General features: G+C 36.1%; 1 protein-coding gene across 1 annotated transcript in view; it reads left to right on the top strand.

Moving 5' to 3' along the window:
* Positions 1-13625, top strand: part of MRC1 (mannose receptor C-type 1) — a 111703-nt gene that overhangs the window by 50042 nt on the left and 48036 nt on the right. Inside the window, 4 exon segments of the mRNA NM_001197180.1 lie at positions 936-1046; positions 7194-7309; positions 9213-9361; positions 12275-12474. Of these exon segments, the coding sequence (NP_001184109.1) occupies positions 936-1046; positions 7194-7309; positions 9213-9361; positions 12275-12474 (576 nt within the window).

The raw sequence follows: 13625 nt of genomic DNA on the forward strand, positions 1-13625 counted from the left end.
TCACCAACTCCTGGAGTTTACTCTAATTCATGTCCACTGAGTCAGTGATGTCATCCAACTATCTCATCCTCTGTCGTCCCCTTCTCCTCCTGCCTTCAATCTTTCCCAGCATTAGGGTCTTTTCAAATGAGTCAATTCTTGGCATCAGGTGGCCAAAGTATTGGAGTTTCACCTTCAGCATCAGTCCTTCCAATGAATATTCAGGACTGATTCCCCTTAAGATGGACTGGTTGGATCTCCCTGCTGTCCGAGGGACTCTCGAGAGTCTTCTCCAACACCACAGTTCACAAGCATCAATTCTTTGGCGCTCAGCTTTCTTTATAGTCCAACTCTCACATCCATACATGACTACTGGAAAAACCATAGCTTTGACTAGATGGACCTTTGTTGGCAAAGTAATATCTCTCCTTTTAAATGTGCTGTCTAGGTTGGTCATAACTTTTCTTCCAAGGAACAAGTGTCTTTTAATTTCCTGGCTTCAGTCACCATCTGCAATGCTTTTGGAGCCCAAAAAAGTAAAGTCTGTCACTGTTTCCATTGTTTCCCCATCTGTTTCCCATGAAGTGACGGGACGAAATGCCATGATCTTAGTTTTCTGAATGTTGAGTTTTAAGCCAACTTTTTCACTGTTCTCTTTCACTTTCATCAAGAGGCTCTTTAGTTCTTCACTTTCTGCCATAAGGGTGGTGTCATCTGCATATTTGAGGTTATTGATATTTCTCCCAGAAATCTTGATTTGGCTACATCTTTATAGCCAAAGTCAAATTTGCTGTTTCCTGGTAAAATATTCACTTACTTTTCCTCTTCATAGATGCCTTTTTCTCTTAATAACCTCGAATCTTTGTTTCCCTTTTCAGAGGCACAATTATAAAAAATAGCGTCAAGATCAAGCAACTGATAATCATTAAGATTTTTTCCCCCCTTGCTTCCTGCAGGATGGATACTGGGCAGATCGGGCATGCGAACGGCCTCTTGGTTACATCTGTAAGATGAAATCACAAGCCCAAACTCCAGGAGTAGTGGAAGTAGAAGCAGGCTGCCAGAAAGTGAGTATAGAATGCACCCCATGGTTTCAGATCAGCAAAATCGATGTGATAGACTTAGCTTATTTTTGTCTGTGAAAGTACTTAATTGTCATAGTAGCCAAATGCTTCAGCTTCAAGGTATTGCTAATCTTTGACCCAGTGGATTGTCAAGGACATCTCTAGTGGATAACCTTAAGTTGTAGACAGCAAATGATCCTTAGTTATTTTTTCCATTTTTAATATTTCTGGTGACCTTGTTTTTGGTGGGGATTCATCTCTGTAAGTCTCTGAGGATCTAGAGGGCAGGAGGTCTACACTCCAGCTGGTAGTAGCTAGTAGTAATTCAACTAAACCAAGTCAAGCCATGCAATCCTATTGTGCTTTAATCTCACCTGCACCGTGGTTAGTAATACCTCCTAGCAAGTCTTATCTTTCTTTGAGATTAAAGTAGATTATTTCTGTGAAACATTTCTGAAAACGCAAAGAAGCTACAAAAACACAGGGTGTATGGTTATCATTTTCCTGTTTGATTGCTGACTTGCCCATCTTCCTCTTTTTTCCTTTCTCACTTCTCTTGGATAAAAATAAAATAACAACTGATTTTCTGTCCAAGAGTATCACATTATGATCAAATCATCTTATAACAAACACCAGAATTCATTAAACATAATTGAGTACTATACCATTAAACCATAAAGAAAAATAGGGCAGACACAGAAAATCACAGAATGTGAGAGATAGAAAAAGTATCTTAGTAACTATTGAAAACCCCCATTTAAATTTTGCATTCTGGAAATTTCAGCCAGAGAAGTGATAGCTTTTTCAAGTCACGGAGAGGGAAGTTAAGAACCCAAGTCTCCTGCCAAGTTCTTAGACTTTCACTGCTGGTTTCACTACCAGTACACTTAGATAATCTTTACTTAATCATGTGCGTATACAGGAGATTGTCTATTATTGTAACTTTCTGTAATTAATAAACCAATCCTTAAATTTTACTGAAGTGAAGTGAAGTGAAAGTAGCCCAGTCATGTCTGACTGTTTGTGATGCCATTGACTATAGCCTGCCAGATTCCCCTGTCCATGGAATTCTCCAGGTAAGAATACTGGAGTGGGTTGCCATTCCCTTCTCCAGGGGATCTTCCTGACTCAGGGATCGAACCTGGGTCTCCCACATTGTGGGCAGATCTTTACTGTCTGAGCCACCAGGAAAGTAAATTTTATTACTTCTATGCAATCAAAATTTTATATATATATATATATATATATATATATATATATATATATATATTCTATTAACTGTCTACAATCGCTGATAAAATGCAATTTAATCATTAGGTTGGTAATCAGAAAAGGAAGAAAGTATCAGCCAATTGTTTGTTGAGTGTGGTTATTTTGCTTTTGATAGTCTTAAAACATAAATTTCGTTGTTTAGTTGCCAAGCCATGTCTGATTCTTTTGTGATCTCATGGACTGTAGCCCACCAAGTTCTTCTGTCCATGGGATTTCCCAGGCAAGAATACTGGAGTGGGTTGCCATTTCCTTCTCCAAAGGATCTTCTTGATTCATTCATGGATTGAACCCAACTCTCCCGCATTGGCAGACGGATTCCTTACCACTGAGCCACCAGGGAAGCCCTAAAAGATAAATATTACATTTCTAATTAGACAGGAGAGGAAGCAAAGACTTAGAGATATTAATTTGGCAAGTTTTTAAAAACATGCTTTAGGCAGTGGTTTCCTCAAATCACTGGGAAGACTAGAAAAAAAATCCGCTTGCTGGCAAAAGAAGATAACAGAGAGGTTTATTTATTTATTTTTTTTATGTCTGAGCCTGAGTACTTGCTGGTTTGGGAGTATTTCTGAGAGTTCAAAACTACAGACCTTCTATGATCAAGATCTGGGATTCAGTTTGCAATTCCTTGCTATCTCTGTGGGAAACCTTGATTTAAGAAATTAACATGAGGTGGTCCTGAGTTGCTAATATTCCTGGATGTCTGATAGATGCACGTGTAAATCCTCTTCAGAAGACCCCGTCTCCAGGCTGATTGAGAATCCCACAGATGAGTTTGAAATCCAAAATTATAAAACATACCACCATGAGCTTTAGATAGTGGAATGAATGGATGTGACATTAAAGTGAACGGTTTTTTAAAATGCTTATGAGAAGTAAAAGGTGGAATTGAAACCATGGACCAGATACCACGTATTATGTGGGACTTCTTTATGATTCGATTCTAAATATGTTTTGTTTCCATTAAGATTCTTTGATCTGTGAACTGGGGTGTGTGTGTGTGTTTTCATGGTGGTGGAAGTTTTGGTGGCAGTAACGGGAGTTTTGTGTTTTAGTTTCTAAATAATTGGGAGGTACTATTGATTTTCATTCCACTGCATTGTGCTCATATAAAGTTTTTGTTGTTGTTGTTATTTTCTTCATTATCTAGTTCATAATCAGTTTTTCTAAATATTCTGTCTATGCTTGAACACAATGATCTTTGATCTAGGGGTTCAGGGGTCTATATATGGTAACTAGACAAAACTTGGGATGATCCCCTGGAGTAGAAAATAGTAACCCACTCCAGTATTCTTGCCTGGAAAATTCCATGGATAGGGGAGACTGGCAGGCTACAGACCACGGGATCTCAAAGAGTCAGACATGACTGAATGAGCACTGATAAAACTTAGCAAATATATTATCCAGATATTCTGTATTACTAATATTTTGTCTATTTGACATAATATTCTTATTGTGATTCTATCAAGTTTTGTCTTATATACTTTGATATGTATTTATATCTTTCTGGAGAATCAGTTCTTTATGTAGTTATTTTCTTCATTCATAATGTTTTATACCATAAAGTCAATTTTAAATAATATTAATTTTGCCACAGAAGCTATCTTTTGTTTGGTGTTTCCCCAGAATCCTGTTTTCCAACTGATTGCTTTTAATCACTCTATGTAGCTGTAGTTTAAGAATGGCTCTTGTAAATGAATATCTGCATTTTCATTTTAATCTCATTTGAGAAACTCTGGCTTTTAACTGGTGAAAACATGAGCTTAGATTTGTTTTGCATACCAATCTATTTGGATTTGTTCCTACCATATTATTATGTGCTTTATTTTGTTTACCATTCTGCTTTCTTTCTTTTTTTCTCTTTTTGTGCATAACATTGGTTCACATTGGTTCTATTGAATATATTTTCCCCCTTTTCCTCCTCTGAAAAGAGTGAAAGTTGCCCAGTTGTGTCAGATTCTTTGAGACTCCATGGACTGTGGCTTGCCAGGCTCCTCTGTCCATGAAATTCTCCAGGGAAGAGTACTGGAGTGGGTAGCCATTCTCTTCTCCAGGGGCTCGTCCCAACCCAGGGATCAAATCCAGGTCTCACACACTGCAGGCAGATTCTTTACAATCTGAGCCCCCAGGGAAGCCCCCTTTTGGAAATTATACATTTTTACTCCTTTTTTTTTCAAAATGGTTTATCTTATACCTTTAACATGCATTCTTGTCTTGAAGTTAACCAGTCTCTTTCTCTGCCTCCTGAACAAAATGAATGTTATTATTCCACTAATAATTCAGAGTTTTTTAAAATTTGAAATAATGTTAGACTCACGAGAAGTTATAAAAAAAAAAAAAAAGGAATACTGAGAAGTCCCCTCTGTCATCCACTTGACTTCTGCCAATGATAGCGTCTTATCTAACCAGAGTACATGATGACAACAGGTGGTTGGCATGGATACAATATTGTTAACTAAACTACAGATCTTGTTACTATTCCATTCTTTAGCTTCCCATTTCTAATTAGTTATCTTTGCTATTTGTCCAGGCAGTTAGATATGGATTTGCTGACATTATTGACTTCTTTGCTCAGTGTTTACTTTTAGCTCACTTACTCCTCTTGACTTTACTTTCTTGCCAAAGTTAATCTTTCAGAAGTTCTTTTCGTTGGGATTTGGGAGTCTTAAACTCTCTGTCTGTGTTTGAAAATGTCTTGAATTCATCTTCCCTCTGCATAGTAATTTAGGTAAGTCATTTTAGAATTCTAGATTGACAGCTGTTTTCTGACAGCAACTATACATATTATTTCATTTTCTCCTGACCTTTATTTTTGCCACTGGAATTCCTGTTAAACTAATTCTTTTTCTTTTTTCATTTTAAAAAAGTGGATAATCTGTATTTTTTCTCTGATTGATTTTAAGATTTTTCTCATTGTCTCTGTAAGTATTATGTAGTGAGATTTGGATTTGCTTTATTAGTTCCATTTGGTGTGGCGTATCTCTTCATTTTGAGGATTTGTATCTTTCCATTCTTGAAAATTACCGGTCATTCATTCTATTCAGTGCTTCTCAAACTTCTCTCAGGATGCTTTTCAACCTCATTCACCATATGTGCATGCTCAGTTGCCTCAGTCATGTCTCCTGCGTCTCTGGCACTGCAGGCATATTCTTTAATGCTGGGCCACTGGGGAAGCCCTCTGTATCTTCTGTATTTTCTAACAATATGATTTTAAACATCCTTTCATAGTCTCATCTCTCTTCCACGTTCAGTCAGCTTACTAATCTTTCTGAAACCACATTTTCTGTGCTTTATCTGGCCATTGAGTTTTTAACTTCTTATTTTTCTTTTCTAGAAATTGTTTTTTTTTGTGTGTAATCAAATCCTGTTTTTCTTTGTTCATAGTATTTTGATCTTTCCTCATTGATTATGTTTCTTCCTTTGTCACTTAAATCACCATAACATGCTTCTTTTCCACTTGGTTTTATTATGTTAAGCTGTTGACTCTCCCTTAAAGGAGACATTTTTCTTACATGGTTTATAATTTTTGGTTGTGAATTAGTTCACCGTCCCATCTCCCCCTACCCTCAAATGTTATAGTCTTCATGACCTGGGTTATGGAAATATTTCTGTTGTGTGATTTTGCATTTTAATTCTCAAAGCACCTGCAAGATTCTCCTTTTGTGTATTTTATTTTTCATGTTTTGACTATGGAGTCTCATACAGTATGGATAGTGTAAAGTTAGGACTGGCACCCAGCTGTGGCACAGACTTGGTATTTATTTTCAGCAGAAGAATTTTTTTCTTCCTGCTTCCAAATCCCCAAGCAAGTGACAAGGATCTCTCAATTTCCTGTTTTTATGGGTGGGGTTTTCTTGCTCTCCTTTCACAGAGGGGCTACCATGAGTGGGTATCATCTTTACACAAGGACTTCAGTTCTATGGGCTTCCCTGATGGCTCAGTGGGAAAGAACCTGCCTGCCAATGCTAGGAGATATGGGTTTAATCCCTAGGTTGGGAGGATTCCCCCAGAGAAGGAAATGGCAACCCATTCCAGTATTCTTGCCTGGGAAATCCCATGGACAGAGGAGCCTGGCAGGCTACAGTCCACAGGATCATAGAAGAATCAGACATAACTTAGTAGCTAAACAACAACAATCAGTTCTATCTCCCTGCCTCAGGTGAGCCGATGGCCCAATATCCTAATCTATACGAACAGTAAAACCCTAATCCATAAACTTCAGGACCTTAATCTTGGTCTAAAATATGACTGGGCAACTACAGTCTCAGTTTGTACATTTTCTATTCCAGCTTTTTCGTTTTCTAGTACTTATTTTTGAACCTAAAGATTTGTCCTTCTTTCTCTCAAATTCTAGTGTGGATTTTCTTTTTATTGCCATGTTTTTATCTAGCATTTCTATGTGTTTGAATTGTGAGAGAGGAACCATGTCAAATTATGATGCCAGGAGTTTGATAAGAACTAACCTTTGACCAGATGGCACAGCTTTGTACTCACCATCTACTGCTGTCTTCAGTAGGTGACTAGGCTTGTTATTCTGCAAATTGGTTCCTGTGGCTTCCTATTGTAAAACTGAGAACTTAGCCATTTCATTCAGTTTCTCTGGTAAATATTTCACAAATCGTTTTTGTTGAAAATTGCATCAGAATGGAAAGAATGACTCCCCTCACCCCTATTTTGTATCATAGTTTGTCATATGAGGAACAATGCACTCCTGTTTTCTTTATTCACATAAATTGTTTTCATTGCATATCAAGTTACTGATATTTGTGTTATTTACATGCTTCTATTGTTTATCAATTTGTGTTTCAAGATATAAAAATTATTTAAATAATATTATGTAATAAATATGCATGATATTCTGCTTGATAATATTAATAGGGGTGGAAAAGGCATGGATTCTACTGCTATTTGATTGGACACACACTTTCAGCATTTACAGAAGCAAACCAGACCTGTGTAAGTGAGAAGGCTTACCTAACAACTGTTGAAGACAGGTATGCAACTATTCTATTTTAAAAATATATATATCAAATAATGAAACATTTTCAGAAGAGTATATCAGTATGCTCTAAATTTCTGAGTAAATTACGCTGAATCTTGAAGTATGGTTTATAAATATAGAAGCAGTAAAAATCATATTTTTATTTGGATTCTTCATTGCAAACACTAAAAAATATTTTGCTATTTTTAGTACCATAAAACAAGAACAGTTTGCTAATACTCCGGTAAATGTTGTTTATATATCTAACTTTTTTAATGCAGTAAATCTCAAAGTTTTTAAAGCCGAGAAAGTAAGGAAAATTTATCATCTCAAGAAATCAAACATTCTATTTTTACTACCACCTCCAACATAAAAAAATGCAGACAGAAGCTTCCCTTGGCAGTCCAGTGGGGGTGGGAGGGAGCAGAGAGATTTTCTAGGCTTACTAAACTAGTAGGTCCAGAAAAAGATGTGGACATAGAGAATTTTATGTAACCTTTAACTTCTAGCATTCCATCCTTCTTTGAGATTTCAGTATTTATTTTTCTCCTATTTTTTTTAAGAAACTTAAAAGAAATTTAATTTTTTAATTGTCCATGTGATTTGGAGTAAACTGGTAAAAATTATTGAATTTTAATACAGTAAGTTATATTTATTGGCCTTTCAAAGCAGGCCCAATAATCTCTAGAAGATGCAACTGATATTAAAATTCTTTGATAAAATGAAAGACATCATAGACTTCATAGAATTCATATAGTCTTTTATAAAAAGAACTTATATTTCAACATTCTTTCTTCATGTATAATTAAATGTCTGATACATTGCTCACCTGTGGAAATCAGAACATAGATAAGTTTTATCTGATGACCTGGAAGTAAGCTACACATTTTTAAGTACCTTGGGAACATGTTCTGGTCTATCTTATTGGTCTTTGAGTCTACTGGAGCATGGATGTCCCTAGATTTTCTCTTTTAGGTTTGCTTTTTGTTTGTGTGTTTTCTGTGATATTTGTGTTCAGGAACTCACTAACTCTGTGGTTCAATTTAGTGTTTAGGCATTTAAGAAAAATCGAGTTTCTTATTTTTATTTTTTATTTTTTGGTTTGTTCAGTTTAGGGAATGAAATTATTCAGACTAGGGTCAAACCAATCTTCTGTTATTGTGTTTTTCTCTCCATTTCCTCTCTGCTCTTGCTAGAGCCATCTACAACTCACTTGTTCCTAGAAATTTTGAACATCACTTTTCTTTTGCTCCAAAGAGAGACTCTTCTGAGTATGCTGCTGTGTCACTGTCATTTATCAATTAAGACAAATTTTGTTTGCCTTACTAACCACAGTGTATTATTACCAGATGACGCCATATATAAAGATGAGATCCAGAAGGAGAAAAAATATTGGAGCTTGTGATTCTGCTCCCAGTTCTTTCTAGAGATTGAATCTCTAGTTCTCTATACTTCTTGATAATTTTCTCTGTTGTTTCAGAGCTGAGAAATGGAAATGAAATCGAGGGGAAAATTGACACAGATTTTCTAGTTGTATTATCTTTAATAATGATGCAGCCTCTCCACTTACTTCACCAAGAATTGTGTAGAGCATCTGAAATATTTGAAAAGTGAACTGATTTTCAAACATTGTATTTTAAAAGACAACAGGATAAGCAGAGGGACTGATGAGAAATAGAGAGAAACAGTTTGGGTACATTTGAATGATTTTATTCTATCATCCGTATGATACTTTTCCTTCATAAGATCACATTTCCTTAGCGAAAATTTGCATAATTTAAATGACAAGTAGATAGGACATAATAGGTTTGATTTGCCAACTAAATGATAGCACAGGCATACAATTGAGATGTTTTTCATGTGGATAATTAGAAAAATTCACTTTTTTCCTAAAATTTAGTTAAATTTTTTTAAAGATATGAACAAGCCTTTCTGACTAGTTTGGTTGGATTGAGGCCTGAAAGATATTTTTGGATAGGACTTTCCGATGTACAACAAAAAGGCACCTTTCAGTGGACCGTCGAGGAAGGCGTTCAGTTCACACACTGGAACTCGGATATGCCAGGTATGTGCAGGGCTTCCATTTCAGGCTTCCATTCACCCCACATATCCATTTGGCCAAACCTGTGATTCCTTCATGTACCTTTCCAAATAGACTTCTGTAAATTCATTGTACTATTAAAATGTTTTCATTTTTTATTTCACTCTGTTTTTTTTTTTTAAAAAAAGTGTTCCCATTAGCGTGCAGTGGTCTAAGATAAAAAGGAAGAGAAAACTCCTAGGTTATTTGGTGCCACTCCATTTGAAGTATTTATAAAATAGTGTTGAAATCCTTAATGGTCAGAAAGATTCCATGGTGAGCACTGGTTCACGTATTTCTGAGAACTGAAAACTGTCCTCAGGGGATATAAAACTTTCAGTGTGACTATGAACAGAAATATGACTGTGCTTCAGTGGTAGAAGAAGACTGAGTGCTTATGAGGAATGTATTATTTCAGTATCTTGAATGGGCCACCCTGTTAGCTCTTTACAATAAGTCTCCTGCATACAAACCCTCAAGTGGCAAACTTTCAAAAGATGTGAATGTGCCGCTGAATGCCTGCTGTTGTGCTATTGTACTTTTCAAGGTACTGTACTGTAATATTAAAATTTTCTTCATTTTTGTTCTTTATGTATTATTTGTGTGAAAAGTGTTATAAACCTATTATAGTACAGTACTATGTAGCCATCTGTGTTAGTTGGGTAACTTTATTACACTTACAAACAAATTGGACTTAACAAATGGACTCTCAGAATGGAGTTTGTTTGTATGTAGGGGACTTAGTGTATATGCCTTGGATTTAGTTTTATACTTATAGAAAACCCATAAGCTAAGTTTCAGTATCCTCCTTGTGTCGAGATGGAAACTGGGACTTGGAAAATTTACAAGCATGGATTTAGGCTAATCTTTGTAATTCCCAAATCCATGCTCTTTGCATGGAGGTCACTCTTTCTCCCTATAAATTTTTATTTGCCTTCATTAATAAGAAGCTTCTGAAAGAGACATTCAAATTACTTTTTGCTTTCTTTATGCACTGGTGTTATAGCCTATGATGTAATTCAGTATGACTGCACTCAGGAAATTCAACTTCCTTAGAGCAAATGTTTCATTGTGCCTAGTTGAAAAGCTATGGAAGGAATAATAGAGCTTAAGTATGCAAATTAACTGTTTGGCCTAATAAGTCCAAATCTTCAGAAATTTTTAATATTTGTATCCTCAGTCATCAATAAGGAAAATAGATCAGTAATTTGGATAGTGTGATTTCTGTTTAATTAATTGAACTTTCTGGAAAATAGTAAGATTTAAGTTTATTTTGAAAGAACAGGGCAGTATATTAAGAGCTGAGTGCATTTTTTTTTTTTAGTGGTGATTTTTACTCGCCAGACAACATGCCTTAATTTCACTGGTATTGATTATTTAGCAGTAGGATACTGAGAGATTAATCTAGGAACATCCTTAGGGAATAAAAATAAATCAAACCACAGTCATAGGGAATTAGCAATCATAGAGAAAATATTTTGGGGAAAGTGTAGTTCTCTAAAACTAAACATATAGTTTAGTTTTAAAAGTATAATAAAGTTTAGCCTTTAAAAGTATAATAATCAAAGATTATCTCATCTTAGCAGTAAGAAATCCTAATGTTTTTAAAGTTCTATCTTAATGCTATTTTGAAATAAACTATGAAGCTTAGTATAGTCCACATTTTATTTTATATGCTTCTTTATCCATTAAGGAATTTTAAAATGAAGATGTACATGTATATGTATGAATCACTTTGCTGTATACCTGAAATTAATACAGCATTGTTAATCTACTATTCTCCAATATAAAATAAAAAAAAATTTTAAGGGTGCAGATGAACTTATCTACAAAACAGAGTTACAGATGTAGAAAATAAAATTATGGTTACCAGGGGATAAAGCCAGGGAGGGATAAATTGGAAGATTAGGATTGACCTATACACACTACTATATATAAAATAGGTAACTAATATGGACCTGTTGTATAGCACAGAGAGCTCTACTCAATACTCTGTAATGGCCTCTATGGAAAAAAGAACCTAAAAAAGAGTGTATGTAAGTGTATGTGTAACTGAATCACTTTGCTGTACACTTGAAACTAACACAACAATTTAAATCAACTATATTTCAATATAAAATAAAAATTAATTTTAAAAAACAACTTCCTTGGTAAAACAAAACCCCTGTTATTTTTGTCATTATAATAGATTTTATCATACTAAAAATATTGTATTGTTATGTCTGTGTGCGGGGTGGGGGGACCCCGCCAGATATTAGAAATACAAAATGTTACCAAAACCCTGACAGTTTTTTTTTTTCAGAGTTACTTTCACATGAAGGCTTTGGGTTACCTCCTGGTGACTGTTAGTTGCTTTTTATAGGAGTACAAGTTGCTTTACAATGTTGTATTCATTTCTGCTGTAAAGCAAAATGAGTCAGCCATATGTATACATAGATCCCCTCTGTTTTGGATTTCCTTCCCATATAGGTCACCACAGAGCACTGAGTACTGTTACCTGTGCTATAAAGCAGGTTCTCATTAGTTATTTATTCTATACATGCTATCAATAGTGTATATATATCAATTCCAATCTCCCGGCACATCCCCATCTCCCTTCCCCCCTTGGTGTCCGTATATTTGCTCCCTACATCTATCTATGTCTCTATTTCTGCCAAACCTTGACATTTGAGATTATATTGATAATTCACTTGGAGATATAGGCCACACAAATAAAAGGCAAATAATGGTTCCGAAATAGAACAAAGCAATTGCAAAATGCTGCAGAGTGTCTCCTCTACATTTTCTTATCACATGTAGATTTTATCCCACTACTTGAGGCTCAGGTTTGAGCTCTTTTCTTTGAGCACAGCCAGGTTTCACAATCACCTGTTGTGAATTCTGCTTTGTTACCTGCAGGACGGAAAGCCGGGTGTGTTGCCATGAAGACTGGGGTTGCAGGGGGCTTGTGGGATGTCTTGAGATGTGAAGAAAAGGCAAAATTTGTGTGCAAACACTGGGCAGAAGGAGTCACTCGCCCACCAGCGCCCACAACCACCCCCGAACCCAAATGTCCAGAGGATTGGGGTGCCTCCAGTAAAACAAGCTTGTGCTTCAAAGTAAGTATCCATTGCTGAGCTCTTCAAGAACTGGGGATATGTTTCAGCCTAAAGAATCATCTAAGGAATGAAAACAAAACAAAAGCAATGGCCAGGTTGAACCTATAGAAATTCCGACATTATTGATCTGAAAGGGGACTTGGGCACTTGTTGTTTTGAAAGAGTGCTCCTTGGATGGAAAGATAAGAACCAGCTGCATTCAGACCAACAAACATGACCAATACCATAAATAGAAGTCACACCAGCCTTCTTCACCTGCTCTGCCTTTATCACTCCTTACACTTGGCATCTTTCCTCTTTCCCACGCTTTCTGAGCTCACGTTTCTTTTTCTCAATGAAAATTCCTGCCCCGCCTCATGCTATCCTATGGCATCCCATTTTGGCTCTGTTCTTGGAGCTCAAGCTTTTGGCTAAGTGAATTGATAGACGAATCTGCAATCAAGCCACATGGGGATTCTAGAGAGAATATTCCTTTGTTCTTATTTAACTCCTGATTATGATGCCTGATGGAAGATGAAGGACTGTTAGGTAGGGAGTACATGGCCATTCAGCGACTCGTAAATGGCAGTTTGATATCCTGTAGTCACTTAGTACATTCCTGTGTGAGATCACCCATTTTCTCTTTATGCGATCAAGTTCACCCAAACAAATAAAAAACATACCCCAACTCCAATGAATTAAGCATTTGGGTCTTTTTCTTTCTTGTAAATCATATTCTTTCTAGAGAAGGTTGGATTTAGCCAAATATAGCAATGTATTGGGTTAGCCAAAAAATTCATTGGGTTTTCCTGTAAGATGTTACAGAAAAACCCAAACGAACTTTTTGGTCTACCCGATACTTAACTACCACTTAATGACATTATTCTCTAATGGCCAGTTCTCGGGACCTCTTTTATTCCATCCTTTGAGGCATTTGGCTCTGGCATGTTTTGTAAGACAGTTAGACAAAGCTGATGAAGAACTTCAGTTGCTAATGTGTACTGGAATGAGGTTGTTTAGTCTCTAACTTAAGGGCTAATTTGGTTGGTAACTACCACTAGCAGTAAGAGAGACTAATGAGCTATTTAATACAGATTAGCCAGTCCAACTTAAAGCATAATTTACATAGAGGGGAAAGTATTGGGTCAAGACTGGAGAGGATTTTATGAATG

This window comes from Ovis aries, chromosome 13 (genome assembly GCF_016772045.2).
Source record: "Ovis aries strain OAR_USU_Benz2616 breed Rambouillet chromosome 13, ARS-UI_Ramb_v3.0, whole genome shotgun sequence".
NCBI lineage: Eukaryota > Metazoa > Chordata > Mammalia > Artiodactyla > Bovidae > Ovis > Ovis aries.